The 12424-nt window shown below is 44.8% G+C and overlaps 1 protein-coding gene across 1 annotated transcript in view; it reads left to right on the forward strand.

The window, feature by feature from the left end:
• ptk7b (protein tyrosine kinase 7b) overlaps positions 1-12424 on the forward strand; it is a 52509-nt gene that overhangs the window by 37132 nt on the left and 2953 nt on the right. The window contains exons 10-19 of the mRNA XM_059565609.1: positions 1-57; positions 1500-1649; positions 6263-6410; positions 6484-6611; positions 7358-7558; positions 7640-7771; positions 8504-8736; positions 8944-9024; positions 9099-9250; positions 10760-10938. The exon at positions 1-57 is cut by the window's left edge and continues 63 nt beyond it. Of these exons, the coding sequence (XP_059421592.1) occupies positions 1-57; positions 1500-1649; positions 6263-6410; positions 6484-6611; positions 7358-7558; positions 7640-7771; positions 8504-8736; positions 8944-9024; positions 9099-9250; positions 10760-10938 (1461 nt within the window). The remainder of the gene's footprint in view (positions 58-1499; positions 1650-6262; positions 6411-6483; positions 6612-7357; positions 7559-7639; positions 7772-8503; positions 8737-8943; positions 9025-9098; positions 9251-10759; positions 10939-12424) is intronic.

Consider the following 12424-nt stretch of genomic DNA (forward strand, 5'->3'; position numbering starts at 1 on the left):
GTGTGAGCTGTGTGGCTACAGCACGAGAGACGCCCATCATACACTGGAGCAGAGCAGGTCAGACACACAACACTGATCTGACCAGCAGAAGACTTAAATACTGAGAAAATCTGCTTTAGAGTTGTTCAGATGAAGATCTTAGCAATGCATATTACTTATCAAACATTAAGTTTTGATATATTTACAGTAGGAAATTTGCTAGATATCTTCGTGGAACATGATCTTTACTTAATATCCTAATGATTTTCGACACAGATCACTGATGATGATGAGTCTTACCATCAGCTGAAGTGTTTCAAAATTAGGGATGGGCTTTTGTGCCAATTTCTCGATCACTGATAGGTTTTAAAAACGAGTGCTTGAGTGCTCGGGGGCGGGACATGGTGGTAATGGAGATAATGAAAATATCTGAAGACTGAATAAATGTTACACAAAAAATTTGACATGAAAACCTGTCTTTGAAATCATGAACACATGATTAGAACACTTTTTGGTTATGGTTATGATGCAGCATTGAAAAAATAAAAAAAGACATATCTAAAAAAGGAATAGCTGCCTGGGTTGAAGCGGATTATTTAATATAATAATGATTATTAAGAAAAGAATTGATGCAGTGTTGCTCAGTGATTTTACTTTGAAACCTTTAGAAATCTTTAACTTGATTTTTCTAAAACATTGACTTTGCTGACTCACGACTTCAAGCATTTTTCTGTCTGATTCCTACAAATCATAAATCATTTTGAAGACCATGTGTAAATATAAAATAACTTATTTTTGAAAATGTGCCCATTGTGACTCATTTTGAGCTGGAGCACTGGTCACTGTTTGTTCTCTGCTCTTTAATAATGTTCTCAGAACATTAGAACCGAAACTCTGTTTCTACATTGCTCATGGAAAGTTTCTCGGTTTTTTTCAGAGATGTGTTTTTTTGGTGTCTATAAATGTTGCTACATTTATTCTAAAGTAAATTCTAAATTCTAAAGTAACATTTCCATATATATTTAGCAAAATGTAATGTTCCCTTATCGTTCACATAATCAAGAAAAAAACTATGGTCACACTTTATTTTAGGGTCCAATTCTCACTATTAACTAACCATTAACTATGATTTTTGCCTCAATTAACCCCTTATTTGCAGCTTATTAATAGTTTATAAGGTATTGTTAAGTTTAGGGTATTGGGTAGGATTATGGATGTCATGCATAATATATACTTTATAAGCACTAATAAGTAGCCAATATGTTAATAATAAACATGATAATAAGCAAGTAGATATTATTGAGAATTGGACCCTATACTAAAGTGTTACCAAAACTATTCTACAACATTTTAAATACTGGATGTTTTAAATGTCTAGTGTACATTTAGGAAAACAGTGTTCAGAACGTAATGTAAAGGTTAGCACAGCATATGTAGTGATGTATTAGCGTTGTTCTGGCAGCTGTGACTGATGATGTGTGGTGTGTTTGAGCAGGTCTCTCATGCGCTTCTCTTCACAGACGGAGCTGACCTCCCGTCACACGCCGGTCAGATCAACGGGGTTCTGCGCTTCAGTACAGTGACCCGCGCAGACGGAGGAAACTACACGTGTGTGGCGTCCAGCAGCTCGCAGGGAGAGATACAAGCTCACGTCCATCTCACTGTAGGAGGTGTGTGCGTGTGTGAGTGTGTGAGTGCGTGCGTGTGTGAGTGTGTGTGTGTGTGTGTGTGTGTGTGCGTGTGAGTGCGTGCGTGTGTGAGTGTGTGTGTGTGAGTGTGTGTGTGAGTGCGTGCGTGAGTGCGTGCGTGAGTGTGTGTGTGTGTGCGCGTGTGTGTGTGTGTGTGTGTGTGTGTGTCTGTCTGTGAGTGTGTGTCTGTGTCTGTGAGTGTGTGTGTGTGTGTGTGTGTGTGTGTCTGTGAGTGTGTGTCTGTGTCTGTGTCTGTGAGTGAGTGTGTGAGTGTGTGTCTGTGAGTGTGTGTCTGTGTCTGTGAGTGTGTGTGTGTGTGTGTGTGTGTGTCTGTCTGTGAGTGTGTGTCTGTGTCTGTGAGTGTGTGTGTGTCTGTGTGCGTGTGTGAGTGTGTGTCTGTGTGCGTGTGTGAGTGTGTGTGTGTGTGCGTGCGTGCGTGTGTGTGTGTGTGTGTATGTGTGCGTGCGTGCGTGTGTGCGTGCGTGTGTGTGTGCGTGCGTGCGTGTGTGTATGTGTGTGTGCGTGTGTGTGTCTGTGTCTGTGAGTGTGTGTCTGTGTCTGTGAGTGTGTGTCTGTGAGTGTGTGTCTGTGTCTGTGAGTGTGTGTCTGTGTCTGTGTCTGTGTGTGTGTCTGTGTCTGTGTGTGTGTGTGTGTGTGAGTGTGTGTGTGAGTGTGTGATTGAGTGTGTGTGTGTATGGAGCCAAAAGAGTCTCAATAAAGATAAATGCACACACTACATTCACATATGCACACACATAATTCATAAATACCTACACAGGATACACAAATGCACACACAAAATTTAAAAAGCACAAAAGATTCACAAATTCATACAAAATTCAGAAATACACACACAATTCAGAAATATAAACAACATTTACAAATGCACTCAAGATTTACAAATGCACAGGACTAGATTCAGAAATGTATTTCTGATGCACACACACATATATCTTGATTTACAAACTGCTTGCGGTCTGTGAACTTCACTGCATTTGTGTGTGAATTTTGAGACTCCCCTGACTTGGCTCGACAGACAAATGCCTTTTTTAAACAGGGAATGATCTGCAACCAATCAGATATCTCCCTTGTTTTAGCCAATCACAAGAACGCACTCCACGTGGGGGATTGTTTACTTATAAGCCAATCAGCGAACGACTCACTTTCCTCACGCAGCGAACGACTCACTTTCCTCAGCGAACGATTCACTTACCTCACGCAGCCGGACACCCACTTTGCGCAGCAGGAGACTTACTTTCCGCAGCCGGAGAGTCACTTTCCTCTCGCAGCGAACGACTCACTTTCCTCACGAGTCATGCAGCGAACGACTCACTTTCCTCTCGCAACGAACGACTCCTTTTCCTCACGCAGTGAACGATTCACTTTCCTCACGATTCACGCAGCGAACGACTCACTTTCCTCTCGCAGCCGGAGACCCACTTTGTGCAGCAGGAGACTCACTTTCCGCAGCGAACGACTCCCTTTCCTCTCGCAGCGAACGATTCACTTTCCTCTCGCAGCGAACGATTCACTTTCCTCTCGCAGCGACGACTCCCTTTCCTCTCGCAGCGAACGACTCCCTTTCCTCACGCAGCGAACGACTCACTTTCCTCTCGCAGCGAACGATTCACTTTCCTCTCGCAGCGAACGACTCACTTTCCTCTCGCAGCAAACGACTCACTTTCCTCTCGCAGCGAACGACTCCCTTTCCTCACGCAGCGAACGACTCACTTTCCTCACGCAGCGAACGATTCACTTTCCTCTCGCAGCGAACGACTCACTTTCCTCTCGCAGCGAACGACTCCCTTTCCTCACGCAGCGAACGACTCACTTTCCTCTCGCAGCGAACGACTCCCTTTCCTCTCGCAGCGAACGACTCCCTTTCCTCACGCAGCGAACGACTCCCTTTCCTCACGCAGCGAACGACTCACTTTCCTCTCGCAGCGAACGACTCCCTTTCCTCTCGCAGCGAACGACTCCCTTTCCTCTCGCAGCGAACGACTCACTTTCCTCACGCAGCGAACGACTCGCTTTCCTCTCGCAGCGAACGACTCGCTTTCCTCTCGCAGCGAACGACTCGCTTTCCTCTCGCAGCGAACGACTCACTTTCCTCTCGCAGCGAACGACTCACTTTCCTCTCGCAGCGAATGACTCACTTTCCTCACGCAGCGAACGATTCACTTTCCTCTCGCAGCGAACGATTCGCTTTCCTCTCGCAGCGAACGACTCGCTTTCCTCTCGCAGCGAACGACTCGCTTTCCTCTCGCAGCGCACGACTCACTTTCCTCTCGCAGCGAACGATTCGCTTTCCTCTCGCAGCGAACGATTCGCTTTCCTCTCGCAGCGAACGACTCGCTTTCCTCTCGCAGCGAATGACTCGCTTTCCTCACGCAGCGAACGATTCACTTTCCTCTCGCAGCGAACGATTCGCTTTCCTCTCGCAGCGAACGACTCGCTTTCCTCTCGCAGCGAATGACTCACTTTCCTCACGCAGTGAACGATTCACTTTCCTCTCGCAGCGAACGATTCGCTTTCCTCTCGCAGCGAACGACTCGCTTTCCTCACGCAGCGAACGACTCCCTTTCCTCACGCAGCGAACGACTCCCTTTCCTCACGCAGCGAACGGCTCTCTTTCCTCTCGCAGCGAACGACTCCCTTTCCTCTCGCAGCGAACGACTCCCTTTCCTCTCGCAGCGAACGACTCACTTTCCTCACGCAGCGAACGACTCGCTTTCCTCTCGCAGCGAACGACTCGCTTTCCTCTCGCAGCGAACGACTCGCTTTCCTCTCGCAGCGAACGACTCGCTTTCCTCTCGCAGCGAACGACTCGCTTTCCTCTCGCAGCGAATGACTCACTTTCCTCACGCAGCGAACGATTCACTTTCCTCTCGCAGCGAACGATTCGCTTTCCTCTCGCAGCGAACGACTCGCTTTCCTCTCGCAGCGAACGACTCGCTTTCCTCTCGCAGCGCACGACTCGCTTTCCTCACGCAGCGAACGACTCACTTTCCTCTCGCAGCGAACGACTCACTTTCCTCTCGCAGCGAACGACTCCCTTTCCTCACGCAGCGAACGACTCCCTTTCCTCACGCAGCGAACGACTCCCTTTCCTCACGCAGCGAACGACTCCCTTTCCTCACGCAGCGAACGACTCCCTTTCCTCACGCAGCGAACGACTCCCTTTCCTCACGCAGCGAACGACTCCCTTTCCTCTCGCAGCGAACGACTCCCTTTCCTCACGCAGCGAACGACTCCCTTTCCTCTCGCAGCGAACGACTCCCTTTCCTCTCGCAGCGAACGACTCCCTTTCCTCTCGCAGCGAACGACTCCCTTTCCTCTCGCAGCGAACGACTCCCTTTCCTCTCGCAGCGAACGACTCACTTTCCTCTCGCAGCGAACGACTCACTTTCCTCTCGCAGCGAACGACTCACTTTCCTCTTGCAGCGAACGACTCACTTTCCTCTTGCAGCGAACGACTCACTTTCCTCTCGCAGCGAACGACTCCCTTTCCTCTCGCAGCGAACGACTCCCTTTCCTCTCGCAGAGAACGACTCACTTTCCTCTTGCAGCGAACGATTCACTTTCCTCACGCAGCTGGAGACCCACTTTTCGCAGTCGGAGAGTCACTTTCCTCTCGCAGCAGACCACTGATTCTCTCTTGTGTAAATGGTGTAAATTTTTTTTTTACTCTCATTAAAATATTTCAATAAAATGAAATAATTGCCTATTGCAAATTTATGAATCCATGGTTAACTTTTTTTCTGCAGTCACTGGGCTATATGAACTGAGACATTTTTAAATTTATATTATGTAAAAAATAATACAAAATAAACCTGAATTGTAATCTAAACATCTGTATTTTCATACAATTTCATAAATAAGTAGGCTATAATATGCCGCACCACAGGCATATCGTGCTGTGTGAACGCGTTCATGTGATTGGCTTATAAGTAAACAATCCCCCACGTGGAGTGCGTTCTTGTGATTGGCTAAAACAAGGGAGATATCTGATTGGTTGCAGATCATTCCCTGTTTAAAAAAGGCTTTTGTCTGTCGAGCCAAGTCAGGGGAGTCTCAAAATTCACACACAAATGCAGTGAAGTTCACAGACCGCAAGCAGTTTGTAAATCAAGATATATGTGTGTGTGCATCAGAAATACATTTCTGAATCTAGTCCTGTGCATTTGTAAATCTTGAGCGCATTTGTAAATGTTGTTTGCATTTATGAATTGTGTGTGTATTTCTGAATTTTATGTGCATTTCTGAATTTTCTGTGCTTTTTAAATTTTGTGTGTGCATTTGTAAATTTTGTGCGCATTTGTGTATCCTGTGTGTGTATTTATGACTTATGTGTGTGCATTGATGAATCCTGTGTGTGCATATGTGAATGTAGTGTGTGCATTTATCTTTATCGAGACTCTTTTGGCTCCATATGTGTGTTTGTGTGTGTGTGTCTGTGTGTGTTTGTGCGTGCGTGTGTGTGTGTGTGTGTGTGTGTGTGCGCGTGCGCGCGCGTGCGTGTGTGTGTGTGCGTGTGTGTGTGTGTGTGTTCTGAACTCATTCACTCTCATTCACTTTGTGTTTTGTCTGCTCAGTTGAGGTGGAGTTTAAGCTGCAGCCGGAGCAGACCACGGTCTATCAGGGTCACACAGCCGTGCTCCACTGTCAGGCGTCCGGTGACCCGCAGCCGTACGTCCAGTGGATGCTCAGAGACACACTGCTCCTCAGCAGCAGCTCCAGCAGGTCTGTCTCTCTCTGAGTCTGTCTCTCCCAGACGTGCAGCAGATGATGACGTGTGTGGATTGTGTTTCTTCAGGTTTCAGAAGATGCCGAACGGCTCTCTGGTCATTAGTGATGTGAGCACTGAGGACACGGGTGTGTACACCTGCATCGCAGGAAACACCTGCAGCATCAGAGACACGGCGGCGCAGCTCTATGTCGTGGGTGAGGAACATTTCATCCTGATTGTTGTGTTTTTATTAAAGTAAAGCAGATTTTAGTTTCATGTACACACACAGATCATGGAGCTAGTTTATTTCATTTCATATTTCACTTTTATTTTTATAGTGCTTTATCTAATGCACAGGGTTTCTGTGAGTCTTTAAAAGATAATAAAATAAAAGTCTCAATCCGTCCTTCCACAAATGAAGGCCTTAGCATGTCTTATATTAGAGCAGAAAGTCTTCCACGCATTAAATGTTGCATAGACTGCAAAAAAATAAATATCTTCCTCAGTTTTTTTATTTATTTATTGTAAGCTCAGATATCTATCAGATATATTTGTTCTAGTTTAAATCATGAAACTCACTTCATTTGAATCAATTTCTCAGAAAACAAGACTGTAGATGATCATCTTTAAGATTTTATTACTTGGTCAGATAATTAAAATAGCACTTCTGAAGGATTTAGGTCAGTATTGAAGAGGTTTAAGTGAAGTTCAGTGTGACGTTACACTGATGTTTGATCGGATCAAACGCCTTGAAGTGCTTTTAAACTCTGATACACTCTCCAGTGACACATTCGTTATCAGTGTGTTACATCGTTGCCTAGCAACTGTAAAAGCTACAGTTGCACTGAACTAGTTCTGAACTGTTTGTTCTGATGAATGACCATGTGTAAGAGTTTAGTGAATGGCCTGCAGTGATTCTGCTGTGGTTTACTGTAGTGTTGTGATGTGTCTCTGTTCTCAGAGAAGCCTGTGCATCCACCCATTGTAGACGAGGATAAGAGTCAGTTTAAGATGTTCCAGACCATCGCTCTGTCCGTGGCCGTGGCCGTGGCATACATCATCGCTGTTCTGGGACTGATGTTCTACTGCAAACAGAGACGCAAGAACAAACAGCTGCAGAAGAACCGTGCCGGAGAAGAGCCCGAGATGGAGTGTCTGAACGGTGCGGGCTAAAGCCCTTCTTCTTCTGTCTTCACACATTATTTAGAGATGTTTGTGAGGAGTGTGTTTGTGTTTCCTGTAGGTGTTCAGCTGAACGGACACAGGATGTCTGAGATCCAGGAGGAAGTGGCTTTAACCAGCGTGAGACCTTCAGCAAACTCAGAGAAACAGCAGAGCTTTCCCAGAGCGCACCTGCAGACCATCACCACACTGGGTGTGAACCATCAGAACACTTTACAATAATAATCGCTGAAAAGATTGTACATCATAGTGATATGGGCTTCTAGATTTAGAATTTACTTGAAGAAACCACATTCATTTATTAAAGGGATCAAGTGAAAATTTGCTAAAAATGTAGCACTGCATCAGTGTCTCATCAATGGATGCTCTGCAGTGAATGGGTGCCGTCAGAATGAGAGTCTGATAAAAACATCACAATAATCCACAGCACTCCAGTCCATCAGTGAACATCTGGAGAAGACAAAAGATGAAACACATCCAGCATTAAGGTGATTTTAACTCAAACACAAAGAGTCTATAATCCATAAAAACACTTCCTCCAGTGAAAAAGTGTTCTGGTCTGAATCAGGAGAGAAATCTGCTCAGATTACAATCCAAAACATTTTAACTTTAACACTCGTGTCTTCTCCAGATGTTCACTGATGGACTGGAGTGCTGTGGATTATTGTGATGTTTTTATCAGACTCTCATTCTGACGGCACCCATTCACTGCAGAGCATCCATTGCTGAGACACTGATGCAGTGCTACATTTCTACAAACCTGATGAAGAAACACACTTGTGTGTGTGTGCGTGTGTGCGTGCGTGCGTGTGCACTTGTGTGTGTGTGTGTGTGTGTGTGTGTGTGTGTGTGTGTGTGTGTGTGTGTGCATGTGTGCGTGTGTGCGTGTGCTTGTGTGTGTGTGTGTGTGTGTGTGTGTGTGCAGGGCGTGGTGTGTTCGGCGAGGTGTTTCTGGCTAAAGCGAGGGCGATCGAGGAGGCCGAGCCGGAGACGCTGGTGCTGGTCAAGAGTTTAGAGAGTCAAGAGGAAACGCACCGAGCCGAGTTCAGACGAGAGCTGGAGATGTTCAGCAGACTCAATCACGCTCACGTCGTGCGACTGCTGGGAGTCTGCAGAGAGACACATCCTCATTACATGATCCTGGAATACGTGGATCTGGTACTAAACACATCCAAACTCCATTACCTCCATGCAGCACTCACTCTTATATTTTAATTAGTTTGGCTCATGTTCACACAGAACACACATATTATGCATGATAATTCTATGATATCTGTTTGAATACATGTTCATGTGTTTATGATGTAGTAAAGTGTGTTAATAGTGAAGTGGTGCTGATGTGAGTGCTTCTCTCTGGTTTTTCAGGGAGATCTCAAACAGTTCCTCAGAATATCAAAGAGCAGCGATGAGAAACTCAAGCCACATCCCATCAGCACTAGAACTAAAGTGGGTTCCTCCTGTGACTGTTGATCTATCATTGAAGCATCTGAGTGTGTTTAATGACTGCTGGGACTCCACAGGTCTCCATCTGTGCTCAGGTGGCTCATGGGATGCAGCATTTATCAAAGAAGGGTTTTGTGCACAAAGACCTGGCGGCCAGGAACTGTCTGATCAGCGGACAGAGACAGGTGAAGGTGTCTGCGCTCAGTCTGAGTAGAGACGTCTATAACAGGTACCTGCTCCTTCAGTCCATGAGAGATCATTACAGTGCTGTGTGATCCGCTGCAGAGGCAGACAGAGTTCACATGCGTGCAGATTGAATCAAGACATAAAACACAAACATTTCATACAACTCAACCAAGATAAAACCGAAGTTTTGATTGATGGATCAGAAGTGCAGAGAGAGAAATTGACCTCTACACTAAATATGTGACTCTGGAGCACAAAACCAGTCATGAGGGTCACTGTTCTGAAATTGAGATTTATGCATCATCTGAAGCTGAATAAATCATCTCTCCATTGATGTGTGGTTTGTTCGGAGAACAATATTTGTCTGAGATTCAACTATTAGAAAATCTGGAATCTGAGGGAGCAACAAAATCTAAATATTGAGAAAATCATCTTTAAAGTTATTCAGATGAAGTTCTTAGCAATGCATATTACTAATCAAACATTAAGTTTTGATATATTTACAGTAGGAAATTTACTAAATATCTTCATGGAACATGATCTTAATATCCTGATGATTTATGACATAAAAGAGAAATGTAGAATTGTGACTCATACAGTGTATTGTTGTGTATTTCTACAAATATACGTCTGTGACCCTGATGACTGCTTCTGTGCTGCAGGGACAGATATACGAGGACTATATCAAAAAAATTTAGGAGTTGTCTTTGATTCAGATTTTAACTGTACGTAATATTACCAAAAATGCATTCCATCATCTGAAGAACGTTGCCAAAACAAGACCATTTCTCTGAGCAATACAGAAAAATTAATGCAATCGTTTATAGGGAAGTCGTGGCCTAATGGTTAGAGAGTCGGACTCCCAATCGAAAGGTTGTGAGTTCGAGTCTCGGGCCGGCAGGAATTGTGGGTGGGGGGAGTGCATGTACAGTTCTCACTCCACCTTCAATACCACGACTTAGGTGCCCTTGAGCAAGGCATCGAACCCCCAACTGCTCCCCGGGCGCTGCAGCATAAATGGCTGCCCACTGCTCCGGGTGTGTGTTCACAGTGTGTGTGTGTGTTCACTGCTCTGTGTGTGTGCATTTCGGACGGGTTAAATGCAGAGCACAAATTCTGAGTATGGGTCACCATACTTGGCTGAATGTCACTTCACTTTATAGCTAGCAGACTTGACTATTGTAGTTCCCTGTTTCAGGTCTACCAAAGAATGCAAATATACAAATATAATACAAATACTATACTAATACAAAATACTGCTGCTGGTGTACTGACAAAAACCAAAAAGAGAGACCACATTACACCTGAATTAATGTCATTACACTGGTTACCTGTTAGTGTTCATATTGATTTGAAAAGTGGTGCTGTATAAATGAAGATTTGCTTGCGGAGCGCCATCTAGTGTTGATGAAGCTCAGTCACACATTCTGATGTCTCTCTCTCTCTCTCGCTCTCTCGCTCTCTCTCTCTCTCTCTCTCTCGCTCTCTCGCTCTCTCTCTCTCTCTCTCTCTCGCTCTCTCTCTCTCTCTCTCTCTCTCTCTCTGTGTTCAGTGAGTACTATCAGCACAGGCAGGTGTGGATCCCGCTGCGCTGGCTGCCGGGTGAGAGTGTGTTTGAGGGAGAGTTCTGCAGTAAGTCAGACGTCTGGGCGTTCGGGGTGCTGATGTGGGAGGTGTTCAGTCTGGGCGAGCTGCCGTACCCCACACTCAGTGACCAGCAGGTGCTGGAAGGTGAGCAGACGTGACTTCTTCAGCTGTGTAATCGACAGAGTCTGTAGAATGATTTTAAATATCTTATATGGAACAAAAGTCTTAATAGGAACAGGAAATGTGAAATGACTTAATGTGATTATTAATCTTTAAAAGGCAATGAACTAAATTAATGTGAGTGTTGCATGTGTAAAGTCAAACGTGGCGCTGTTATACATTCTGCAGGATTGCCATTTCAGAGCCGTAAACATTTAATGAATGCTGCACATTTATGACTAACAATTTCTTATGATCGACTGCGGATGAATTATGACAATGTTTACTTCATGGTGTTTATATTGTACACTATGAAAGTAAAGCATAGACATTTCAAAATAGCAGTCCTGGTGTATTTTGGACTTAGTTTATAATTTAAAGCCCCCATTATACAATCATCCATTTTCTGGCTATTATTGGCAATTTGTTTACACAATAAACTGTATTTGATATTTATTTTGATGTAGAGGAAGACTAAGACCATTATTTAATATATTTATATTTAGAGATTTAACTAGTATCGGCGCATATCATTGTCAGCAAAATCCATTATCAATCATCCTCTAATTAATTTGTATTAATATATTAGTACATCTGTTTAATGATGTAAAACAATACTTGATTTATTTAACCTGTCTCTCTGTGCCTCGTGTGTGTCTCTGTTTCTCTCTGTGCTTCATGTGTGTCTCTGTGTCTCTCTGTGCCTCGTGTGTCTCTGTGTCTCTCTGGGATTCCTGTGTGTCTCTGTGTCTCTCTGTGCCTCGTGTGTGTCTCTGTGTCTCTCTGGGATTCCTGTGTGTCTTGTGTGTCTCTCTGTCTCTCTGTGCCTCATGTGTGTCTCATGTATGTGTCTGTTTCTCTGTGTCTCATGTGTCTCTCTGTGTCTCATGTGTCTCTCTTTGTCTCTGTGTGTCTCTGTGTGTCTCTGTGTTTCGTGTCTCTCTGTGTCTCATGTGTGTCTCGTGTGTCTCTGTGTCTCTCTGTGCCTCGTGTGTGTCTCTGTGTCTCTCTGTCTCTCTGCCTCATGTGTGTCTCTGTGTCTCTCTGCCTCGTGTGTGTCTCTCTGGGATTCATGTGTGTCTCTGTGTCTCTCTGTGCCTCATGTGTGTCTCATGTATGTGTCTCTCTGTGTCTCATGCGTTTCTCTTTGTATCATGTGTGTCTCTGTGTGTCTCTGTGTCTCTCTGTGCTTCATGTGTGTGTCTCTGTGTCTCGTGTACCTGTGTCTCTCTGTGCCTCGTGTGTGTGTCTGTGTCTCTCTGTGCTTCATGTGTGTCTATCTGTGTCTCGTGTGTCTCTCTGTCTCTCTGTACCTCGTGCCTGTCTCTGTGTCTCTCTGGGCTTCATGTGTGTCTCTTTGCCTCTCTGTGCCTCATCTGTGTCTCATGTAAGTCTCTTATGTCTCTTTGTGCCTCGTGTGTCTCATGTCTTGTGTGTCTCATGTATGTCTCTGTTTCTCTGTGCCTCGTGT

This window comes from Carassius carassius, chromosome 14 (assembly GCF_963082965.1).
Source record: "Carassius carassius chromosome 14, fCarCar2.1, whole genome shotgun sequence".
Lineage (NCBI taxonomy): Eukaryota > Metazoa > Chordata > Actinopteri > Cypriniformes > Cyprinidae > Carassius > Carassius carassius.